The following is a 23,959-nucleotide window of genomic DNA, read 5'->3' on the forward strand; positions in this document are numbered from 1 at the left end:
GGGCTCCCTCCTCCTCGACCACCTCCCATCCTGCCTACCACCACCAGGCCAGCCTCCTCTGGAACTCTCTGCTCCCTCCACAGGCGGCTACATCAAGAAGAGAGACCAAAGGACGGAGCCAGAGAGAGAAAGAGAGAGAGAAGAGGGCGGGAGGACGGGTATCCAGGGGCACTACAGAGGCGTGGCCAGTTCTTCTGAGCAAGTCGGGTCAACCCAAAGACGATGGTGAGGAAGGAAGATAGGCAGAGAGAAAGACTGACTGGAGAAGGAAGGAAGGGCAGGGGGAGGAGGAGGGGGGACGGCAGGGGAGAAGGATGAGAGAAGAAGAGGCATAGACAGGTGTCCAGGCTCTGGTACCTGGAATACCAGCTGCTACAGTTTAGAGAGTGCTCTCTCAGGCGGGCTGATAGCCGGAGCTTGTCTGTCTGTCTCTCTGCAGCTTCCTGCGAGGTATACAGGTGGGGGTGGGGGACGTGTCCTGCACATGGTCACAAGGCCTGACACTTTTCTCTGGGCCTCCAGGAGAGGCTGAGGAGGGGGCTGGAGTCCGGCGCTCACTAGGGCTGCTAAGGGCCAGGAGTTTGGGAACAGGAGGCCCCTGGCCTGGTGGTCTGGAGAAGTCAGGCTCCGGGGTCCTGCTTAACAAGGAGGAGGGGCCGGGGAAGAAAAGGAGGCTAGACAGGAGGTGTGTGGGCAACCCCCAGGACCAGCGCCCGATGCCAGGACCACAGGGACACGGAGAGCCATCAACTCCAAGAGGGACGGGGTCCACCCCCGCAAGGGCACTCGCTGTGATCCGCTGCTCCCTGGTAGGTGGTGCGCCCGCTGAGAGCTCAGGGCTTGCTGGAGAAGATGCCTCATGCTCCTGGCAGGGCACCTGGGCAGGTGGGCCCACTCCACCCCAGCAACTGCACCCTGCCAATGCCGCGGCGGCCAGAACTCCTCTCCCGAGGGATGCTGGTGCAGCATGTCCACACAAGCCCTGTCACCGGGCGGATGGACGGGGTGGAGGGCAGGGCGAGGCGGGTGGGGAAGGAAGTTGACCAGGTGCGGGTGGTGGAAGAGGCGGCGCACTCACCCTGAAGTAGGTAACGTGGGTGGTGGGGGCTCTGGTCGGAGCAGTTCCTCCCCCATCCTTCCAGGGGAAGGCGTCTGTCCAAACACGTCCAAGCTGTCCCCAGGCCCAGCAGGGGCAGGGCCAGGTGGAGGGGAAGGGTAGCCTGTGGCCAGTGTGGTGAAGCCCATGGCGGGCCGGTAGCTGGGACTCCCGCTGCGGCTGCTCTGGGTCGGGGAGCCCGTGGAAGGTGTGGACTTTCGAGAAAAGCTGACTGCAGCAGGAGGCTGCAGGGTGATCTCTGACATCTCTGCCTGCTGTAGGAGGCCCGGGCGAGGCCGGGCCCGGGCGGCGAGCTCAGGGGAGCCAGTGCGGGAGCTGAGGGGGCTTTGGGTCAGAGGTGAGAGCCGGGAGGGCTGTAGCACCACTTGATGTAAACTGGGCTCGGCACGCCTGGCCTGCCGGGGGCTGGGCCGGGGCCGGGGCTGGGGCTCATACCACCGGGTGTCCAGGCCAAATGTGCTGGGGCCGCCGTGTGCCCCCGGCTCAGCCGGCTCGGGGTAAGGCAGCACAGGTATGCCCATGCCTTGGCTTGTGTGTCGCAGCTGCCCTTGGCTTACCAGAGGTTGCATAGGTCTGTCCTGCCACTTGGCGGCGGGAGGCGCTGGGACAGGGCCCCTGCCGGGCGACTTGCCTGCCCAACCCTTTGGTGCCTCCAGAGACAGGATGCCCGGGTAGGCTGCGGGCACCTGCAGGGAGGTGGGGGGCAGTCCTCGGGGGAGGCCGGCCTTGGGCTGCAGACTCTCGGGCACATCACAGGGTGGCAGCTGGTGGGGGAACATCATCGCTGGGGTCTCCAGCCCCCCGAAGGGGAATTCTGGCCGGCCCCAGGGCTCAGGGGAGCGCCCTCCTGTAGGTGTCTGAGTCAAGGGCAGCGTGCTGTTGGATGCATTCTCTCCATTCTCCTCGGGGATGGTAGGGTGGCCAAAGGGCCCCTCGGTGTGCAGGGGCGGGGACGACATGACGGAGCTCAGGGGGCTGCCCACTTCTGGCACGTAGAATGGGGGCGGCTCCACCTCCCCAGGGCTGCTGCTGCTGAGGTACCCATAATACTGGCCGTGGTGGAAGGGCCGGGGGGCAGGGGGCCGGGCCTGGCCTGTGGCCTGAAGCCGACCTTCCAGGCCACCGGGGCCCTCCAGCCCACGGGGCTGGAACCGAGGGCTGTATGCTGGTGGTGGCAGGTAGGACTCCTGGCTGGATGACAGAGGGGTGAGCTGGGACTTCAGGGCGGCCACAGATGTGGGCACCAGTGGGTCCTCATTCTCTTCATCTGACTGGCGGAACTCGGGATACATGTCCGTCTCCTCGGCGAAGGGGAAGCCCTCGATGCGCCTGCTCTTCAGTGAGGGCTCCATCTCGGCAGGGTCCATCACGAAGCGGCCGTCAGGGCCTCTGCTGATGAGTTCGATGGGCGTGGTGGCCTCCGCCTCGGCCTCCGCTTTGGCCACGCTGTACTTCTTGCTGCTGATGGCCCGCTTGGTCTTCTTGTACAGCGACAGCTCCTTCTCGCGGGTGGGGCTCAGCATCCTCTTGGCCGCAGGCTGGCCCTGGTCGTCCGAGGATTCTGACGGCGCCCGGAGCGTGCGGATGCTCTCAGGGCTCACCTTGCCAGAGGACAAGCTGCAGGGAGGAGTGAGAGCCGGTGGGGGGATGAGGTGGGGGAGTGTGCTGGCCAGGACTTCCTTTCCCTTTCTCGGCAACCACCCAGCACCCAGGATCCTCATGCTAAAGAAAACTGGCTGCGTATCGTGGTGTGAAATGCTTTGGTCAACTCTCCACTGTCTGGATGTGCATCCTCCTTTTTTTTTTTTTAGAGACGGGGTCTTGCTGTGTTGCCCAGACTGGTCTTGAATTCCCGGCCTCAAGCAATCCTCCCGTCTCAGCCTCCCAAAGCACCAGGATTACAGGTGTGAGCCACCGCACCCGGCCCCCGCTCCCTGCATCATCCATCTTTCCAGTGAACACTCCCCTCTCCACTTTTGTGCTGGCCTGCCCCCTCTCTGGTGTGCTCTAAGCATACCTCCAGCTTCATTCCCCCCTTTTCAAGGCAAGCAAGCTCACTTTAATATCAACTTAAGCAATACATATTAAGGAGGCAAATCTGCTAGGGTGGGAAAACACTAGAGAAATACATTCCAAGGCTGAAGAGAAACTGATTACTGGCTAATTTGGATCATCTACACTGCCACTCCCTCTACCAGTGTGGACAACTTACAATTAACACACAGGGCAATCAAGAAGAAATGGCTTAGAAACACTGAGATGGGGCTGGGCAAGTACAATTAACACACAGGTCAATCCAGAAGAAATGGCTTAAAAACGGAAGAATGGCTTAGATGGGCTGGGTGGGGCAAGCCGTCTACCTATGTGCCCCCTGCCATGAACAGCACAGTTCTCCCAGGATCAGAGACACTTACGGAGACTCCAGGCTCTTCCTGCAGTGGGTGATGGAGAGTGGAGGGTCTGGAAGGAAAGAGAAGGGGAGAGGCTGCTGAGGCCAAGCCAGCAACCAGGCAGCACGCTCATCCGCAGGAGCTGACAGGGCGGGAGCGCCGCCGCGCGGGCAAGGAGCTGACAGGGCCTGAGCGCCGCCGCGCGGGGAAGGAGCTGACAGGGCGGGAGCGCCGCCGCGCGGGGAAGGAGCTGACAGGGCCTGAGCGCCGCCGCGCGGGCAAGGAGCTGACAGGGCGGGAGCGCCGCCGCGCGGGGAAGGAGCTGACAGGGCGGGAGCGCCGCCGCGCGGGCAAGGAGCTGACAGGCCCCGGAGCGCCGCCGCGCGGGGAAGGAGCTGACAGGGCCCCGGAGCGCCGCCGCGCGGGCAAGGAGCTGACAGGCCCCGGAGCGCCGCCGCGCGGGGAAGGAGCTGACAGGGCCCCGAGCACCGCCGCGCGCGGGGAAGGAGCTGACAGGGCCCCGGCACCGCCGCGCGGGGAAGGAGCTGACAGGGCCGGAGCACCGCCGCGCGGGGAAGGAGCTGACAGGGCCGGAGCGCCGCCGCGCGGGGAAGGAGCTGACAGGGCCCCGGAGCGCCGCCGCGCGGGGAAGGAGCTGACAGGCCCCGGAGCGCCGCCGCGCGGGCAAGGAGCTGACAGGGCCCCGGAGCGCCGCCGCGCGGGGAAGGAGCTGACAGGGCCCCGGAGCACCGCCGCGCGGGGAAGGAGCTGACAGGGCCGGAGCGCCGCCGCGCGGGGAAGGAGCTGACAGGGCCCCGAGCGCCGCCGCGCGGGGAAGGAGCTGACAGGGCCCCGGAGCGCCGCCGCGCGGGGAAGGAGCTGACAGGGCGGGAGCGCCGCCGCGCGGGGAAGGAGCTGACAGGGCGGGAGCACCGCCGCGCGGGGAAGGAGCTGACAGGGCGGGAGCGCCGCCGCGCGGGAAGGAGCTGACAGGGCGGGAGCACCGCCGCGCGGGGAAGGAGCTGGCAGGGCGGGAGCACCGCCGCGCGGGGAAGGAGCTGCTCACAGTGGGCACCTTTGGCCCCTGCCTCGTGCTAGTTTGGGCCCCAGCAGCCTCTCCCCCAACCCCTGCTTCTTACCCCCACCTTCAAATCACGCCTCACTGGCAGCAGCTCTACCCACAAGATCTCGATGTCCCTATTTCCAAGGGGGGCCATGCTAAAAACGGTCCATCTCTCTTGATGGGGAACTTTTGAAACCGGGCCAGGGAGAGCAAGGGAAGGGGACAGACACCCACCTTTTTTGCGCTTGAGCTTACGCTTGCGCTGCTTGTTGACAAAGCAGGCAGCCAGGGTGCTGAACAGGATGGCAGCTGCCAAGAAGCAGATGGTAGCTACGATTCCCGCCAGCACAGGCCGCGCCAGCCCTTCCTCGGTCAGGTCCGGCTGCGGGAAGATGTCTGCAGGGAGGGTGGGGAGCACTCATGAGCCCATCCTTCCCCAGGACCTCACCTGCTCCGACCTTCAGTCCCCACGTGTTTCACCCTGCCTTTGTAGAACAGACAGTATCCAGGCTCAGGCTCCAAGCTGAACTCTAGCACTGAGGAGGTCTGGATGGTGTCACGAAGAGGAAGAAGATAGGAGAGTCTACAGAAGTCAATCTCTCCAGAGGGTGTAAAGAAGAAAACATCTATGCCTACCCCCATGGGGATGATGATTTCAAGAGTAATCTGTACTTATCTAGGGTTCTGCCTTCTGCAAAGTACCTTCACGCACGTTATCAGCTCTTCTCATGTTAACCCCATGAGGTACACAGAGCACACATACTGTTCTTTCTCTAAATGAAAGGGCTCTGATCCGCTGAGGTGGAGAGACCTGCTTACGTGGATACTGCCATCAGTGCCCAAACCAGAATGTAGCTGCCTGCTCCCAGTCTGGGATTTCCTGCTTCACACCACGCTGTCTCTACAAAAGGAGAGCCCAGGTGTGAAGGCAACTTGAGGATGAAATACTACTGCAGGAAGAGGGATTATTACTACAAAATTCAGATCCCAATGTATTTAACCCCTTCTAGCACAGGCATGCAATGTCCTGAAGATTCGCACCCTGGTCATCTTAGGTACGGAAGTACCCTAGAGCTGGCAGGGACAGCAGAGATGGAGCCAAATCTCGTTTCACTGTAAAGAACTGAACGTTCTCCTTTCCTGCCCAAGTCCACAGAGCTCGTTATGACCCAGCCAAGACCAGACCCCAGCCTACCTTCTTATACTCATAGGAAAGTTATGTCAGTAAGTGCCACTGCTTAGGTTCAGCAAAGGCAAAATCAATAGATTGTAATGTATTTGGCCAGAATTCATTGCTGCATTGATAATAATGGATAAAAATAATCCAGATGATGCTGATTGTCTGAGGGGAAAATGAAAGCTACAGCCTTTGGAAATGGGGGACCTAATACGGGGAATGCTGAGGCTGCTGCCTCCTCCTTCTCCCGTGTGGAAGGGTCTGATGAGGCACATTTCCTGCCAGGAGCTGGCAGAGAGCTACTGAGCACAGAATTGTCAGGGGTGGGCCCACAGAACACCCCTTCTTCAGCTCCAGCCTTGGCTGCAAGCTCTCATCTCTGTTCCTCCAACTCTGAGTCTATTCCCCGGAGAGAAGTCAAGGAGGACTGTGGGTTCTGCTACCTGTAGGACACAACTTTGTTTTTTCAAAGCCCGTTGGTGCCTAATGTATAAAGCAGAAATCGCACTCCACACCCACCCCTGCTCTCGTGCTCCCTGCAGTGTGCCCACACCAACACTTCTCCAACTCTACAAGTCCTGCCGCATGAGCTCCTCAGATGAGGTCGCTGCCACCTGGTCCCAGGAGTCTCTGGGTGAGCAGTGCCCGAGGAAATGATGCCATCACTTGCTTATAAGCAACAGCCTTTTTCCGTACCAAGGACACCCCTTCACTGGCAGAGGAACCCTGCTATGTCTTAGGAACTATAGCTGGAGAGAAGATGTGTAGAAATGGGACCAGGGCCAACAGAAAGAAAGATAAATGGAGAAAATGCTAGGGGGTTGGCTTTATTTAGCCTTAGAAATCTAGAGAGAGGAAGGAAGGAAGAAAAACACCAAACAACAATTTTCCAAATAAAACCCACATAATTAGAAAGAAGTCTATCACAAGCATTCGATAAACATGGTTGACCTGTTGTTTCCTCCGATTCACAGCCCCTCCCCCACAAGAGGAAACTGAAAATGTACAGCAAATAGCACTTCAATCAAGTCCTTTTTGACTACTATAATGAGAAGATTAGTTGAATTTATTTCTGTGGCTGTCTTATACAAATGTCAGAAACTCAGCTTCTGAGTTTCATGAAATGGAACGCATCATGGAAATACAGGCCGGGCGCGGTGGCTCAAGCCTGTAATCCCAGCACTTTGGGAGGCCGAGACGGGTGGATCACGAGGTCAGGAGATCGAGACCATCCTGGCTAACACGGCGAAACCCCGTCTCTACTAAAAAATACAAAAAACTAGCCGGGCGACATGGCGGGCGCCTGTAGTCCCAGCTACTCGGGAGGCTGAGGCAGGAGAATGGCGTAAACCCGGAAGGCGGAGCTTGCAGTGAGCTGAGATCTGGCCACTGCACTCCAGCCTGGGCGACAGAGCCAGACTCCGTCTCAAAATAAAAAAAAATAAAAATAAAAAAAAAGGAAATATGGGTTTGGTGGGCTTAAGAAAGGCTACGACTCACACAGCTGCAACCAGGCACCTCCTTAGTTTCCAATCCAGCCTCTCCTCGTGGAGTCACTACTTCACAAAACGACCCCCATGCAGCTCTGGGGCTTACGTCCCTAGAGTTGCAAGAGCACCCTCAACCCCAAATACCTGTGCTGGAGACACCGGCGATGTTGCTGGGCTCGCTGATCAGATCCTGCATGACGGCCAGAACCCGGAACTCGTACCACGTGTCCTACAGCACCAGGGACAATACCCAGTCAGCCGAGGGACCTGAGATGACCACTATCCCCATAAACACTCATCCTGCACACAGCCTTGCAAAGGGCAGGGCACCCAAAGCACGAGAGGACTGCTAAGCGTCTAATGCTAAGTGATGGTAGCACTGGCCAATTGCTGTGGTGTAAACACTCTTACAATGGCTGACTTCAAGCTACGAATGTGAGGTCACCAAAAGCGCTAGGAAGAGATATGTGCAACAGGCTCTCCAGGGCCACTGGGAGCCCACTCCAGCAACCACTATTAATAAATAAGTGTCCAGGAAGGAAGACAGAAAGATAAATGAGATTGTATCTTACGAAACCAGCTGCTTCCTCTCCCCAGCTAGATATCCAAGTTTAACAGGGCTACTGGAAAAACGGATAATGCACTTTCCTCCAGGGACTCTAAGTTATTGGAGGAGGGGTCCTTCCCTGGACAAAGCCTAGAAGAGAATTCTTCTTGGAATTTCTCTGCCCATCCCAGGTTAGGCTCAGCAAGGGGCTGGGGTCAGTGCTCTGATTATGCCGGCTGGCCTCTCAGCCTGCTCTGCCCAGTTTGTGGCGGTGCTGGGGCCCTCAATAGAACACAGGTCCCTGCTGCCCTGGAGCTGGCCCCAAGCCTGTTGACCATGATCTGAGGAGTCCAGGCCTTGGTAGCGAGTCTAGGAGAACCCAGGACCAGTGGTGAGGAGGTACAGTATGTGGCTGGCCTCACACATCCAAAGTTGGTCACTCAAAGTTTCCAGTGCCTCTGGAGTCTTGTCACTTCCAGGATTTGGGAAGCAGCAGCAAGGAAGAGCAAAGCCCTCACCTGTGACAGATCCTTGGCAAAGAACTCTCCATCAGTGCCTGGGATGGCATCGTCGAGCATCTCCCAGCGCTCCCCGACGCGGAACTCCATGATGTAGCGGTCGATGGGAAAGCTGTGGTTGGCAGGCGGAAGCCAGGACAGGAGCACACCCTGCTGAGTCCGATTGGCTATGAGGCACCTCGGTGGGGTGACCAGCACCAGGGGTTCTGGAGTTGTAATAGGGAATGCTGCAGCAGGGGAGGGAGAAGAACCACAGTGCATCAGCAAGGCCCAGGGTGGCTGCCGTACACCCACACTCCCGTGCACACATGTCAGGGCCCAGAGGGAAGCAGAGTCAGGGCCCCGGGGCCCAGGGCTTCAGAGTTCTGTCTTCAGAGTGCATCTAAAGAGCATACATAAGGGAATCGTGTACTGTGAAAGGGAAGAGAAATGGGAACTATGGAGAAGGAGGAAGAATTAAATGTTATCAAAGTATCTCCTGTGCTCTTCCAGGGAGCTAGGGATATCTTCTTTCTCACAGCACAGCAGTCGCTCCTTCCATTCCCTTCTTGGCCGGGGCTTGGGGGTCAACACGAGGCCCCACAGAGGTGCCAAGGACTGGAGGTGAGCATCCCAGACTGCTGTCCACCTTGGCGGAAGCTCAGGAGCGAATTCTGGGAAAGGGGCTGGAATCGGGCCACCCACACCACCTAGGAAAAGCCTGTTCACAGCGGCCCTTTCTCTGGCTCCAGAGCAGAGCAAACACAACTGTGGCCAGGCAGGGAGGAGTATGAGACTGCCTCCAGGAAGGTGACCGGGAAGACTCCACAGCGGGAGGCAGCCACGTGCCTACCGCCCAGTGAGACTGGGGCCAAAGGCAAGAACCAGCAGGCGCTGACAAGGAGGGAGGATGCCCAATCTCCCCTGAAAGCCACAGAAGTGGCAAACATGTGGCCTGACAAGGAAAGAGAAAATTCTAAGTGTCTTTCTTCCATCTGAAAAAGCAACAGGAACTCGGCCAACAGCACTCTGATACGGGGCCAGCAAACCCCACAGAGGCCACAACAAATCCTCACGGGGAGATCAGACAGCATGGCTCCGTGGAACACTCAGCAAAGTACCCGGCACGCAGGAAACCAACTGCTTAGCTGCCTGGGCCACTGCCCCCACCACCTCTACAACCCCGGCTCCCAACATCCCACCCCGGGGCCCTCACCTAAAGTGTTCACAGTGACCACCTCACTGAAGGCGCTGGTTCCCAGCTTGTTCTGGGCCAGGACGCTGAACTGGTACGCTGTCTCAGGCTCCAGGGTATCCACCAGCAACCAGCTGGGTCCTGGCGGCACTGGCAAGGACAGCCAGTCATGGGGCCCAAACTGTGCCCGCTTCATCCTGACCAAAAGAGAGAGACAGGATAGGGGACGAGGGGCGGGGTGGGTTACACTGGAGAGAAGAGGGTGCATGCAGGGTGGGTGCTCAGGGAGAAGGCACTGGTGGGCCTGGTGTTCCCAGGTTCAAGGGCAAGAAGAGGGCATGGCCCAGAGTGGATGACCTGCCCAGCTTTGACTGTGCCAATCCTCCTGATGCTGGGTCACCAACCACAGCTGGCACCTTTTCTACCAAAGGGGCCTTTAGGTGCAAGTCATGCTCAGGACACTGGTCCAATTGATTACCAGCTGCACTAGGAGAATCCCACCCTGGTCGAAACCCTAAGAACAAGCTCTGCCTGGAGAGAGTAAGGACACTGGGGTGTGGGGAGAAGCAGTTCAACAGTGGTGGGATGAGGGAAGGAGCCCGGGGGACCTGGCTGCACACACCCCCAGGGACAGCCGAAGTAGGGCCTCGGGTCACCCACAGGGCTCATTCATCCAATCAGACTTAAGTCATCTGAGATGTCCGGGGTATAAGACCACAATGACCAGGGGTTTCCCCCACAGTGGGACCAGGATCCCTAAGGCCGTAAGGGTCAGAAGTCACATCAGGAAGGTCACGCTATGCATGGAGAGTAGGAAGACAGGGCCGAGGGTGTTCCCTTGTTCCACAAGCTCCCAACTCCCAGCAAAGCCGGTGGGCTATGGGTGCAGTGCCACCACATCACCACAGGGAGGAGACATGGTCCTGTGAGACTGGCCCTCTCCTTGCAGCCCTGAGCTGTAACCTGGTGGGTGCCCTCCAGGATCCGCTCCCAGGCTCCTGGCTCACTAACCCAGGAGGGTGAACTGAGGCAGCGGAAAGCAGAACAAAAGGAAGCCTGCGCCAAACGTCGGAGTCAGTACACAGAGTTAGAGGCAGGCAGAAAGAAAGGAGACATCCCCACCTCGGCCCCGCCCTTCCCTGCCCCAGGCAACAAAGCAGCGAGGAGCCACGTGTGGAAAAGCAGTGCAGACGAACAGCAGCGTGGAGCAGCGCCACAGGCAGCAGGGGAGCCCCAGTCCACGCCTGAACCCCCTGTCGGATGTCCAGACCTCCCACCCGGGCATCTCCAACGACAGCTTGGCCACACCAAATGTCCCACCCTGGCCACCAAGGCGCTGAGCAGCACCAGTCTCGCAGCAGCCACCGGGCAGGCTGGTTAGGGCCCCCACGCTGCTGCGGGAGGAACAGAGTAAAGGGATAGGAGGTGAGCTGCTGCAGCTCCCATCATCTAGGTGCAGTTCTCCAACTCAGAATCAAGACACCCAGGACACTCTGTCTGAGAAGCAGCCACCGAACCACTGTGATGGGAGACAGGGCGGGTTCCCCTCTCAACTTCCCCTGCTGCTGAGAAGTGGATAAAGGGGTCTCCCTGAACCCCCTGAGCTGCCTCTGGCACCTGCCTTTTCCTCCTCCCCAGGCTCGAGTTAGCTTGGCTGGAGAGACACGTGCAGGCGAGACAGGTCTAAAAGAAGGCACTGAGGGGCTCACCCTCCCAGCTCAAGGCTGTCACCCCCGGAGCAGAGCAGGTGGCTGCCACTCTTGACTCAGACAGGAGTGTGGGAAGGGGCAGCCCTGGGGGGATGGGAGGAGTCAGCCAGGCTTCTGTCTCCTCCCCTCCTGTGCCTCCTGCCCTCAACCCGCTTGGCACATTTTTGAGATCTCTATCTATCGTAAGGTTTGTGCAAAGATCTCAAATCACTGCATCTGGCTAAACTGACAACAGAGGAATGAAAACAATCGAGAAACACATGGTCCTAGAGAGAAAATGCAGGGGCTGACCCCAAGGCTGGGAAGTGAGCATCACCTCTCCACACCAGTTTCTGTGGCCACTGGGGAAGAGACAGAATAAAAACTAGACCACAGGAGGTGGGGAGGATGAACACATACAAAACATAGTGAGAAAGAACCAGTAAGACCTGGTATTTGCCAGCACAACAGAGGATTACAATCAACAATAATGTATCATACATTCTTCAATCACTATGAGTATAACTGGATTGTTGGAACACAGAGGACAAATGTTTGAGGGGTGGATACCCCTTTACTTCGATGCGATTATTACACATTGCATGCCTGTATCAAAATATCTCATGTACCCCATACCTATAAATATATGTACCATGTATCCACAAAAACTACAAATACAAAAATACCAAAAAAAATTTAAGTTCTAAAAACTAGACTCTACACTTAAGGCTGGGCAATTTCACAAAGCCCTTGAAGGGCAGAAGTCTCTTCCAGGCTCCAGAGGAATCCAGAGGATGAAGCAGGACATAAAATGAGGCAGTAGATGAGCAGGGAGAAGGCACAGAGAGGCCCAGACCCCTCAGGCCACAGGGACACAGCCATGCCCAGAGTCCCTTCAGACCCCTCCCATCACCCTCAAGGACCTCATCACTGTCTCAACCCACCTCACTCTATGCAGGGCCAGGAACTGCAGCCTCCTCCTACCTACCCCCACCCAGAGTGGTCTGCAGGCAGATGTGGGAGGGGAGAAGCAGAGAGCAAAGCATGCCGGGGTGACTCACAGAGGTCCGTACCAAACTGAGAATGTCTGCTCGTAGCCTCCATCATAGCCTGGTTCCCAGGACACGTTGGCAGTTGTCATGGAGACCTGGACCCGGACACTGCCCGGGGCATGGGGGCTGGTGCCTGGAGATCAAGTGGAGACCTCTCAGACTGAAAAGAACTCAGCCACGTGGCTGGGTGCCCACCGTCTCGCTGTGGGGAACCTGAGAGGCTGAAGCGCATGGCAGCGGAGTGCAATATTGCAAGTGAAGGGATAGGGGCGACGGGGTGCTCTTAGGTGCTGACTCCCCTGACCCTACTGGTTAGTGGGGTTGGAGCAGGAAGTCTGTCCCACTGTGCAGTCTAGTCCAACTAGGAGATCACATAGCATCAGGAATGGGTCCAACAGAAACCAGAGCCCTCCTCGTCCTGGCCCAAATCCTGTGCTTCTCTGGTAAGCACAGAAACACTCTCTCCTAAGGTGGCAGGCACAGCCACAGAGTCCCCTCCTGTAAGGTTCTCTGGCCTCAGGAGACACCCCAATGCCGGCGTGCGGGCAGCACAGCACAGCAGTCAGGAAGCCTCATCCTGGCTTCGATTCCCAGACCCACTACTTCTTAACCATGAGACGCCGGAGAAAGCGTTCGGGTCACGCCAACCTCTGCTTCGAGGAACATACACTAGGGAAAGCTCAGCTCGCACCTCCTGAGTGGTGAAGGACGAGCTGTGCAGACCACTTAGAACGGAACCTAAAACTGGTGGTAAAGGCTCAAAAGGCGTTGCCTGTGACTGTGATTGTAGCCATCAAGACCCAGAAGGACAGGCTGAGAGGGTCCAGGCAAAGGTCCTGGGACACGCGCCTTGGGCAATCAGAAACAGGAATGCCCAGACACAGACCGCCAGTAACCTCCTCCTGCCCAGCCTCCGCACGCCAGGCCTGGCCTGCAGGTCTCAGCTCTGCCCTCATCTGAGATGCTGCACAGTCCCTGTCTCCCTCATTCCAGTCCTCCAGCTTTCCCTAAAGCCCTTAAAGGCTCTGCAGTCCCTTCCAGCCACACAGACGCCTCTTTCCCAGGTGGGCTGCTGTGGACATCAGGCCTGTCCCCAAAAAGACCTCCCCGAGGACAGGAGCCATGCTGCCCTTCCCTGACAGAGCCCACAGGGGCAAAGGCTGCAGGTGCTAGACTCGGGGTTCAGGGCTGGACGGACTTAGGAAGGATGCCCGAAGAGTGTAGTGGCCACCAGGGGATGCCCCCAGCGTCCAGCACCCCACCCCCAGCCAGCCTGTTCTGGCCCCACCGCCCTGTCAGACACGTACCGATGACGGTGAGGTGGGTGCTGGCAGTGATGCTCGTGACCACGTTGGTGGCAACACATTCCCACTCCCCGTGGTCCTCCTTACTCAGGGCACGGAACTGCAGGCTCCCACTGGGCAGGGCACTGTGCTTGCTTCTGCTGGGCTTCCCTACCTTGGTGAACAAGGGACAGGGAAGAGGGCGGGAACAGAAATGGGGGTGAGGAGAGAAGCCCGAACTGGATGGGAAGGACGCGCCTGAGACCCCGGCCCACCCATGCTGCCCCTCCTCCTGAGTGCCTGCAGCTCTTCAGGGTCAGCTCACTGCTCGGCATCTAGCCTGGTCAGGGCAGGTCCAGAACAGAACTGCTCGCTGTGTCCTCATACCTCCCCGCAGCCCCAGGAGCTCCAGGGCCCAGCTACCTTTCTCCACGTGATGACAGGAAAGGGGTCCCCTGCGGCCGCGCAGGGGATAAGCAGCTCCCGGCCGGCCTCCTGCCTGTACTCCCAGCCTGGTAGCACCGTGAAATAGGGGGGGTCCTGGGGAGGAAAGCACAGGCACCCTCATGAGGCCGGGGATCCAGGTGCCCAGCTCCTGGAGGCGGTCACAGCCCCAGGACCTCACCTTCAGGACAAGCCTCGCAGGGGCAGACTGGCCCATGGTCCCCAGGGTGTTGTAAGGCACACAGGTGTAAGTGCCAAGAGCCTCCTCTGTGGCCTCCTCAATTCGAATGGAGCCATCCTCCATCAGGGTCCAACCCAGGTTCTGCCAGACACAGATGACAGAGCAGGGAACGCTGGTCAGAGACTCCATGCTCCATCCCAGGCTGGGTCCCAGCTGGGCCAGGCAGCACGTGGGATAGCATGCAGCTCCAGCCTGGGCACGTGGGATGGCATGCAGCTCCAGCCTGGGCACGTGGGATGGCATGCAGCTCCAGCCTGGGCACGTGGGATGGCATGCAGCTCCAGCCTGGGGTGGGCAGTACCCACAGACCCCCGGAGACCAGAGACCCCTACGGAATCAGCTCTCTGTTTGCCCAGGGCTTTTGGAAGGGGCCGTGAGTCCTGACAGAAATCCACAGCCCAAGGTGGCATCACAGTACTGGGGGGAACCCTCACTCCAACCCCCAACATGCATCTCTCTAGCACCTTCTCGACCTGCAGGGGGCGGCCATCCTTGTTCCACTTGACCACGGTGGCTGGTGGTTCTGCATCCACAGGGCAGCGGATGTAGCCATGGATCCCGACGGGCACATAAATTACAGGGGGCATGTTGAGGACACGGGCTGGATCTGCACAGAGGAAACACAGGTGGGAAAGCAGACAGACACAGGGAAGAAAGGTGAGAATCCAGGCCGGAGGCAGCCCATGCACCGGCCCAGGTGCTCGGAACTTCAGTTCTGAATGTCTGGAGGCACTCAAAGGCACATCTGAGCCTGCTCCCATCCTCAGTGCCCGTCATGCTTCTGCCATGGACCTCACCCGTTGAATGAGGACTCTCAGTGCCCATTTTCCCCAGTTCCTAGATCCCGAGCCTCAAAGCCAGCATTTGCCCACACCCTTTCCCAACAGCTCCTTATCCCAAAGTCACCTGAGCAACAAGCAGTACCTCCTCTCTACATCCTAAGCCAAAAGAACACTATCATAGGCTTAACCACAAAGGGGATATTTTTCCTCCCCATTCTGCTGTTTGTCCAGCCTTCCTGAGATTCAGTTTCCCCATCTGATTCTGCAGTTGAAATGCAGAATCAGGCCAGGTGCAGTGGCCCACACCTGTCATCTCAACACTTTGGGAGACAGGGGTGGGAGGACTGCTTGAGGCTAGGAATTTAAGACCAGCCTGGGCAATTTAACGAGACTCCAACTCTACCAAAAAAAATTTTGAATTATCTAGGCATGGTGGCACACACCTGTGGTCCCAGCTACTCTGGAAGTTGAGGCAGGGGGATCACTTGAGCCCAAGAGTTTGAGGCTGCAGTAAGCCGTGATGACACCACTGCACTTCAACTTTGATGACAGAGCAAGACCCTGGCTCTTGGAGGAGCAAGAAGAACCTCACACCTCTTGTGATGCAGGCTGAGTCACCTCCTCTCAGTACTCCTCTGTTTCCCCTGAGGGCTACGGAGGAGAAGGATCCAGAACTAGGAAGGCAGTGAGGATGAATGAGCTGGTATCTTTTAAGCATTTTGAGCTCTTCAGAGAACAGCATTACATAAATACCAGGCCGAGTTATATATTTAGACATAGCTTCCTACTTTTGTATGGTGGAGTTTTTTTTTTCTCCAAGGTTTTCAAAGGGTTTATGAATGGGAAATACTCTGAACACTGCTTTTTAGCAGAAATAAAAATCCTTGCCTCACCCACCTGTAAATCTCAACCCCCTGGATTTTCTTTGAAGACAGGAAGGAGGTGAAAAAGGACAAGGGAGAGTGGGTGGCGACGCTGGCGCTGGGGAGAGACAGGGAAAACCAAAACATGCCTCCAGAAAGACAGACGGCCTATGGCTTCGAGGAGGGGCCTTCATCCTGGCCAGCTTGTCTTCCAAAGGCCACCTCCTGTTGGCTCCTCCTGCCCACCATGGCTACCTCCGTGCCAGGTGGCACAGCCTGCGTCCAGCACAGAGGGACGGGGCGCACCTTTGTGGTGGACGGGTCTCTCCTTCCTGCAGTTCTTGCCCACCCCAGCACAGCTTGGGCACATCCTAAGTCACGTATGAATAACTTCTCGACTCGCTTTTTCCCACTGCAGGCTGGGGAGCGAGATCTGTTGTCCTGGGCCTCACGGCTCTCTAAAGCTCAGGCCTGGGGATACAGCACACCAAAAGTCCTTTAAGTGGCTGACGGCAGAAGCAGAGAGGCGATGCACTCCATAGAGAGGAAAGGGTGAGACTGCAAGGTTAGGGGTCCAACCGCGCTCAGCAGGCGCAGCCAATAGTGGAACGTCCACATCCAGCTCTGGGCAGCAGTCGGACCAGCTCCACCTCCAGGGCCACCAGCCATTCTCCACTTGTCCTCAGCTCATACACCAACCCCGGCCTCATCTCCAGACTGTTCCACTTCTCACCCCTGCCACTCCCTGTCACTGGGTGTGAGCAATCCGCCTACACCAGCCGGCAAATGAGGGAGAGTCTGTTGTCTACAGCAACAATGCCAGCCTTTGTTGCCTGAGTGACAGGGCCATCCACAAATCAAAAGGAGGACATCACTCCTCATGACTCATCCTTCTCTCTCTCAGGGCTTAGCTTGCCAGGGGGCGGGAAAGCAACTGGCCGCTCAGTATTAAAGACCAGCAAGCTGAATGGTGGCACTTGCACAAAAGCCCTCGAACGTCTCGGTGAGGAGCAGCTCCTTCATCTGGATGTCCAGCCACCCAAGAGGAGAGGCCGCAGAAGCCAGAGGGAGTGGGCACAGGAGCTGCAGCACATCACCCCTGACATCATCACCCCCGACATAGACACGGTGTGGAAAGGCAGGGAGTGAGGCTGGGAGAAACCTAACCCTGCGTGGGCCTGGGCTATGCTCCATAAGACACCTCAGAAAAGAGCATCAGAGAGCAACTGGTTCTGGCCACGGAGGTGCAGGCCAGCCTTCAGCCCGAGGAACGCCGTTCAGAAGGAACTGCTCGAAGGTGTCTTCCTGAGTGCAGCCTGCACCGAGCTGATGAGATGCACTGGTTGAACAGCGACGCCTGGCCAACGAAGGAGCTGGTCCACCCCGACTGGCCAGGGCCTCGGCCTCGTCTCCAACCGTCCCTCCTTTTTCCCTCATTCGTTCCTCCACCCACACGCCCCCAAATGATGCTTGGTCTTTTCCACCCTCCAGCCTACAGTCTGGCTAACACCAGAACCTTCTGGAAGCCCCACAACCCAGGCTCCTCCACACCCCTACTCACACTGCACCGTCAGGTACGCTGAGGCAGAGGGGGAACGCCCCAGGCTGTTGCTGGGCACACAGGTGTACTTCCCGGAGTCCTCTGGCTTCACCCGGAAGATGATCAGGGTCCCATCGATTAGGATGCGCACCCTCAGCTTCAGGTCACTGCAAAGTGGCACAGGGACAGGGGGTTGGGTGAGCAGAAGGGGGTCTTGCCACAGACACACAGTCACCATCACTGCCCCAGATGTGGCATGGAGACCCCGTACCCCTGGCATCCCCAGGGCCCCTCCATGCAGACCCCGGCCTTGGCATGTGAGACACATGGACCAGACCGCCCACCTCCCCCAGCTCCAGGAGCCGTGGGCAGCCTGCCCATGCAATTTCTGCTCAGGGGCCCTGCCCGTGGGGACCGGGGTGGTGACCCCACTGAAAAGCCAGAGCAGGGCGCTCACTTCTGAAAGTAGACGTTCTCGTCCTGCCAGTACCAGGTGTAGGTGAGGTTGCCTGGATACGCCTCTGCCCGGCAGGTGAGCAGAGCATCCTGGGAGATGTTGACGGTGATGTTCTCAGGAGGGGAGACGATGAAAGGGGGCCCTGGGGAGAGCAGGGAACAAACCTCACCTCACCTGATCAGGGACGGCAGCAGCACCCAGGCCTCCTGGGAGCCCTCAGTGCCTCAGTAAGGGGTGCCCTGAACCCCACGATGGGGGTGGCTGTCATGGAGACGCTTCCAGATGCTATCTGTGCTCAGGCATCCTATCCACTGCCCCTGCCCCTGCCCCTAGCTGCCCAGACCAGCCGCCACACACACCCCTTTCCTGCCCGCCTTCTCCCAGCAGAGCCCAAGCCAGAGATGCAGCAGGGAGAAAGGCAACTCTTTTCAAATCTAGAGCAAGGAATACTCCAGTCTCAAGAAGTCAGGGCCGTATGCTGCTCCCCAGCCAGAAATCAAGAGGGCAGCTGGGGGTGCAGGGGTCGAGGAGTAAGCAGAGGGTGAGAGTCCAACAGTCCTGGTGCTGGCTGCACAGACAGAGGGGGCAGCTGTGACCAAGTCTCCCCTGAGAGGGAACAGCTTCCATCCAGGCTGCTGAGGGACCTCTGGCCCTGGCTGCTGTTCAGCACTCATAGGCAGGAGGAGCACACAGCCGCCACCAACCCCCCAACCCCAGAGTTCCTCCAGCAGGCAGGGCTGGGGAGGCTAAGCAGGGGGCCGAGCTCAGCACAGGGTGGAGACACCGCCGACCTGGATGCTGCCCCATCCTGCTCAGTTCCTTGCCCCTCTTGGGGGACTCTGAGGCTCCAGGCAGGGCAAACTGGCATCTCCCTGTGCTGACTATACAGACCCCAGCCCTGCCAAATGCCCACTGTGTTATTTAAATGTCTGGGGCTTGGATTGAGTTTCTATCTTTATTTATTGATGCCGTCACTAATGGATAGATGACCCGAGGGAGGTCTCCTCTCCCAGGGAGGCGGAGACATGGTAGAGATGCTATCTGAACAGAAGGAGAAACCAGAAACCCATACAGCAGGGGCCTCTCTGCCACGCCATGTGGTGCCCGGCCACAGCCTGTGGGCCTGGCCCTCTCCCAGGCAGCCAATGCGGGACCTCTGACCAGGATAGCAGGCGGCACATAGAGGCCCCACACAGGTCCTCATGGCCACCTGCACCTCCACCTAGCCCCGAATGAGCCCTGGGAAAATGCCCTCCGTAGCTCAGCCGGGCCGGACATCCCCGCACGCGTCTGGGGGTGGAGAGGCGGAGGAAATGGCTCCTACCTTGGACAAGCAGGTGGGTGGTGTGGACAGCCTCCCCCTGAATGCTGTACGCTCGACAGGTGTAGGCACCTCTGTCCTCCCGACTGACCGATGTCACTGTCAGGCTGCCATCACTCACCTGGGGCCCGAAACAGATGGAGCTCAGCACCCATGCTTGCACCCACCACTGCTACCCTCCAACAGGGAGATGCAGTCAGAGATGCTAAGGTGGAGATGACCGCAGGGACACATGCATCTGGGGGACACGAAGGGCAGGTGCCCCCTTGCCCATCTCCCACCAGTGACACAGAAACGCCTGCAGTTGAGCCAGGCCATGGCTTTCCAGCCTCCTCTGTGCTTGTGCACGTAGCATCAGGGGTCGGCTGCAGTGGGAGGCTGCCCTGGAAAACAGACTTCAGCGCCCCCAACCTAGAACCACACTCACCTGGTATTTCCCACTAGCACCGAGGAGTGTCCCCTCCTTGAGCCAGGTGACAATGGGCTTGGGGTTCCCAAAAGCTGTGCAGGTCATGGTGATACTACCGCCCTCCTTGGCCTCGATGTACTGGGGGGGTGTTTCTGTAAAGGTGGGAGGGGCTGCAAAGGAGACCACAAAGGTGAAGGACATGCCATCAGCCAAGTCACTGCCCTGCAACAACAGTGCCTGCCCCACACATCACCCTCACTGTGGCTCTGCAGAACGCAAGGACAAAGGAAGGAAAGTGGGGATGGGCAAAACTTTCTGCGAACCACCATTACTGGCAGGGAGACGTGCATCCAAACTCAGTCTGGCTGGGTCCAAATTCTGCACTGTAGCTTATTCCCAGTTCACCGCTGTTTACTGAGCATCTACTCCAGGGTGGCCCTTCCAAACACTGTCTGCTCCCAGCTCCTCAGGCTTTCCTACCATCCTTCAGTCTTTCCCTTTACGATGATCCATGACACTCAGGAGCTCCTACTTCTTGAACCCCAGCTCAGCCAGGCCCCCCGATTTCCAGGACACTTGCCGTCTGAGCCCCACCAAGGCCTAACACAGAGGCAGGCCAAGGCTATGCGGAGCCACATTTTCCCAGATTCTGCTGAGAAAATCATCCTGCTTCCTCCCTCTCTGGCTTCCACGGGTGAAGGTGGACAGCCCACCCAAAGGCCACTCCCTTCTTCATTTTCCTCTGATTATGCCAGGTCATCTTCCCCCCTGCGTTGGAGATTTGATTAAAACTCCATCCTGTTTGGATAATCGGCTTTTAACAGACTCAGTCCCATTTGCCTGAGCTGCTTGTAGAAGCAATCCGGTCAATCTTAACCCCTTGGACTATCAGTTCCACAGTCTTCTGAGATGGCAAGGAGGCTCCGAATTCTGAACTCTGGCCCTGAGGCCTACAGCACTAGGCTGGCGCAGGTCAAGCTGAGCTCATCTCAAGGTACGTGAAGCTCAGAATCCAAGTTCAAGCACTAGCCTGCCACTTCTGGTAGCCTTGACAAGTTACTTGGCCTCTCTGGGTCTTACATAAATACCTAAATCCCCCACCCTCCAGAAATGATGTGAGGAATAAGCATGTAAAAAGGAGCTTGTAAAATGCACAAATTGCCAGTAACACCGCCATCACTATCATCTCTTCAGGAGCCGCTGAGACATTCACAGGAAGCTTTGGGAGGAGTCCCTCCTCCCCACACAGCCCTGCCCTGAGAACTAGTCACGGTGCTATAGGATCTGGTCCTGCCTGTAGCACCAGCCTCCTCTCCCTCCCAGGGCGCTCTAACCACACTGGCTGTCTTTGTCTTCCTCAAATGCGCCAAGAACTTCTGACCTCAGGCCCTTTGCATGTGCGGCTCTACCTGCCCAGAACTACGTACCTGGATCTCCCTCCTTTGGTTCATGCAAGTCTTTGCTAAAATGCTGCCTTACCTGGCAGCCCATCCCATCTCAGATGGCACTTCCAGCATTCTCTACTTCCTGGTGCTGTTTCATTTTCTTCAAAGCACATGTCACTTACAAGTCTCTGTCTCTGTGTGTGTGTGTGTTTACCTGTTTCTTACCTGTCCCTTTATTAGGATGGTGGCTCCTTAAGGGCAGCCCCATTTTGCATATAGGTCACCACATGCCCAGCTTTTAGCATAGTTCCTGGATGTAGTAGCCAAGGGCTCAGCAAACATTTGTCGAATGAATAAAAGAATGAAACAAACAAATGAGCGGTGTTCACACACGCACAGACCTACAGGCCAGCACCAGTGCAAACACAAAACACTTCTTAAGAGCAAGACCATAGTTACACCACTTTCATCTCCCATTTCTGAAGCCTGCAGCTCAGTGCGAGCACATCAGGGGCACGCAGGGGGTGGCCACTGAATGAATGCAGGAGCATGCGTCATCACAAGCAAAAACATATGCCTCGCACGTCCTCGCACACGTCATCACATGCAAAAACATACGCCTCGTACGTCCTCACACGCGTCACCACATGCAAAAACATACGCCTCGCACGTCCTCGCACGTCACCACATGCAAAAACATACGCCTCGCACGTCCTCGCACACGTCACCACATGCAATAACATACGCCTCGCACGTCCTCGCACGCGTCACATGCAAAAACATATGCCTCGCACGTCCTCGCACACGTCACCACAAGCAAAAACATACGCCTCGCACGTCCTCACACGCGTCACATGCAAAAACATACGCCTCGTATGTCCTCACACGCGTCACCACATGCAATAACATACGCCTCGTACGTCCTCACACGCGTCACCACATGCAATAACATACGCCTCGCACGTCCTCGCATGCATCACCAAAAGCAAAAACATACGCCTCGCACGTCCTCGCACACGTCACATGCAAAAACATACGCCTCGTACGTCCTCACACGCGTCACCACATGCAATAACATACGCCTCGCACGTCCTCGCACGCGTCACATGCAATAGATACGCCTCGCAGTCCTCGCACGCGTCACCACATGCAATAACATACGCCTCGCACGTCCTCGCACGCGTCACCACATGCAATAACATACGCCTCGCACGTCCTCGCACGTGTCACCACATGCAATAACATACGCCTCGCACATCCTCGCACGCGTCACATGCAATAACATACGCCTCGCACGTCCTCACACGCGTCACCACATGCAATAACATACGCCTCGCACGTCCTCAAAAACATCAATTCTTGTCCAGTGCCTAAGAATATACTAAAAATAATGGCAAAAAGTCATTCGAAGTCCTTGTAAAGGGGTCCTGGGATCCTCAGTTGCAGGCCTCTTCCCACTAAGAGTGCGTGTCCATCTCCGACACAGCCTCTCCCTGCCCGGCCTGCCCCTTATACAGCCAACACAGACACTGCCTCTATGACGCCTGGTGCCGAGCTTGAAAGAAAAGATAATAAATTAAATTTACATCCTGAAGTGACAAATTACTTACTAACTACATAATTACTTTACTATTTAGGTGCTAATCAGGAAAGTACGTTGAACAATTTCTAGTTTTCAGGAAAATAATGGTTTGACTCTCAATTATTTACTGAATTAGATGTTAGCTTGCCAGCTGCATTTCCAGGCTTAATTCTTTTTTACAAGTGCCCTGTAATTAATAGTGCAGGTTAGTAATAGGCTGCCCTCTCCTCCATGTAATTCAGCAACCTAAAGGAAGGCTTGGCTCAGGCTTTTGGGGTATTTTACATGTGATAAAGAAATAATTGGGTCTGTTTCCACCCAACTGGTCTTCAAAGAAAACACAGAAGGAAAATGAGACAATTTGTAATTCTAATTGTTCACTGGCCTTTCATTTTCCAAAGGTGATCCCTGTCAGAAAACGCCTGACATTAAACATTCTAGTTTGAAAGCAACGGAATGCTGGTGCTTGGATGCCTTCCTTCAATAACGGAACTATTTATGCTGGAAGAAGCCTCGAACTTGGGATGAAGAGAAAGGCAGAAGAGGAGAAAGGAGATCTCTCACCTCGGAAGGGTTGGTTCTGTTCTGCCCGTGTGCAGGTAGGTGCCTTGATTATGGAAAAGCATCATTTATCGCCAGCCCTGGTTCTCAAGCCTGGAGCAGATGGTGCACCATCCCCAGCTTTCCCGCCCAGCACTTCCCTATGAGCAGCCTACCCGCGTTCCCTGAATGCACCGCTCCCCCTGCTCTGGGCTTCCGAGCACGCTTGTCTCCTCTGCCTGGAGGACCCTACCCCACTTTCCACCTGCACATGACGACCTTCCCTCCCTAGCCAGGTCTCTGAAGACAGGCCATTTCTTCAGAGAAGCTCTCCCTCCTTTGTGCTCCCAAAGCCATATTGCAGTCATCTCTGGATGTGACAGTCTCTTGAAGTCTCCTTAAGACCCAGGACAGGGTCATGCCTCTTGCTGTATTCCCAGAGCCTGCCACAGAGTGGACGTCCAAAACTATGTTTCAAATAGATAATTGTTGGTAGATTCACAGAACTACCCAAGTCCTCTACACCTTCCGGCCTCATATCCCTGCTACTAGATTTTCATCTGACTTTGTTTTTTTCCTCTCGAGAAGGAGGATGGCCAGCATCTCACACATAATTACCCACATGTAATTAACACTCCAGACACTGTGCAAGATCCAGCATTTCACTGAGTCCTCACAACAACCCTGCAAATCGTAGTCGCTGCTTTTTGTCACTGAGGAGCCGGAAGTCCGACAGGTTAAGTAAGCTTGCCCAGAGCCACAGAGCTGGCACACGGTGGGTCTATGAAATCAACCTCATCTTTTAAAGGTCTTGCTCCATGCTTATCCCACTCAAAGCAATTATGAATTCCCAAAGAACCCACTCCCACTCATGCAAACTAACACAGATACGCTCT

The 23,959-nt window shown here is 56.9% G+C and overlaps 1 protein-coding gene across 17 annotated transcripts in view; it reads right to left on the reverse strand.

Moving 5' to 3' along the window:
• IGSF9B (immunoglobulin superfamily member 9B) overlaps positions 1 to 23,959 on the reverse strand; it is a 48,683-nt gene that overhangs the window by 9,906 nt on the left and 14,818 nt on the right. For 8 of the 17 annotated variants that reach the window (XR_004435696.1, XR_004435695.1, XR_004435694.1 and 5 more), the window contains exons 4-19: positions 19,575 to 19,726; positions 19,151 to 19,268; positions 17,827 to 17,968; positions 17,391 to 17,536; positions 14,649 to 14,791; positions 14,125 to 14,265; positions 13,923 to 14,039; positions 13,524 to 13,674; positions 12,226 to 12,349; positions 9,498 to 9,673; positions 8,303 to 8,529; positions 7,382 to 7,466; positions 4,805 to 4,966; positions 3,532 to 3,577; positions 1,079 to 2,734; positions 358 to 443 (exon numbers count right to left, since the gene is read on the reverse strand). Coding sequence is in view for 5 of the 17 variants with exons in the window: in XM_033204533.1 (XP_033060424.1) it covers positions 1,079 to 2,734; positions 3,532 to 3,577; positions 4,805 to 4,966; positions 7,382 to 7,466; positions 8,303 to 8,529; positions 9,498 to 9,673; positions 12,226 to 12,349; positions 13,524 to 13,674; positions 13,923 to 14,039; positions 14,125 to 14,265; positions 14,649 to 14,791; positions 17,391 to 17,536; positions 17,827 to 17,968; positions 19,151 to 19,268; positions 19,575 to 19,726 (3,586 nt within the window). In the remaining 12 variants the exon portion in view is untranslated. The remainder of the gene's footprint in view (positions 1 to 357; positions 444 to 1,078; positions 2,735 to 3,531; positions 3,578 to 4,804; positions 4,967 to 7,381; positions 7,467 to 8,302; positions 8,530 to 9,497; positions 9,674 to 12,225; positions 12,350 to 13,523; positions 13,675 to 13,922; positions 14,040 to 14,124; positions 14,266 to 14,648; positions 14,792 to 17,390; positions 17,537 to 17,826; positions 17,969 to 19,150; positions 19,269 to 19,574; positions 19,727 to 23,959) is intronic. The other 9 variants (XR_004435702.1, XR_004435701.1, XR_004435700.1 and 6 more) reach the window with 2 other exon arrangements.

The sequence above is a fragment of the Trachypithecus francoisi genome, unplaced genomic scaffold (genome assembly GCF_009764315.1).
Source record: "Trachypithecus francoisi isolate TF-2019V2 unplaced genomic scaffold, Tfra_2.0 Lachesis_group8, whole genome shotgun sequence".
Classification (NCBI taxonomy): domain Eukaryota; kingdom Metazoa; phylum Chordata; class Mammalia; order Primates; family Cercopithecidae; genus Trachypithecus; species Trachypithecus francoisi.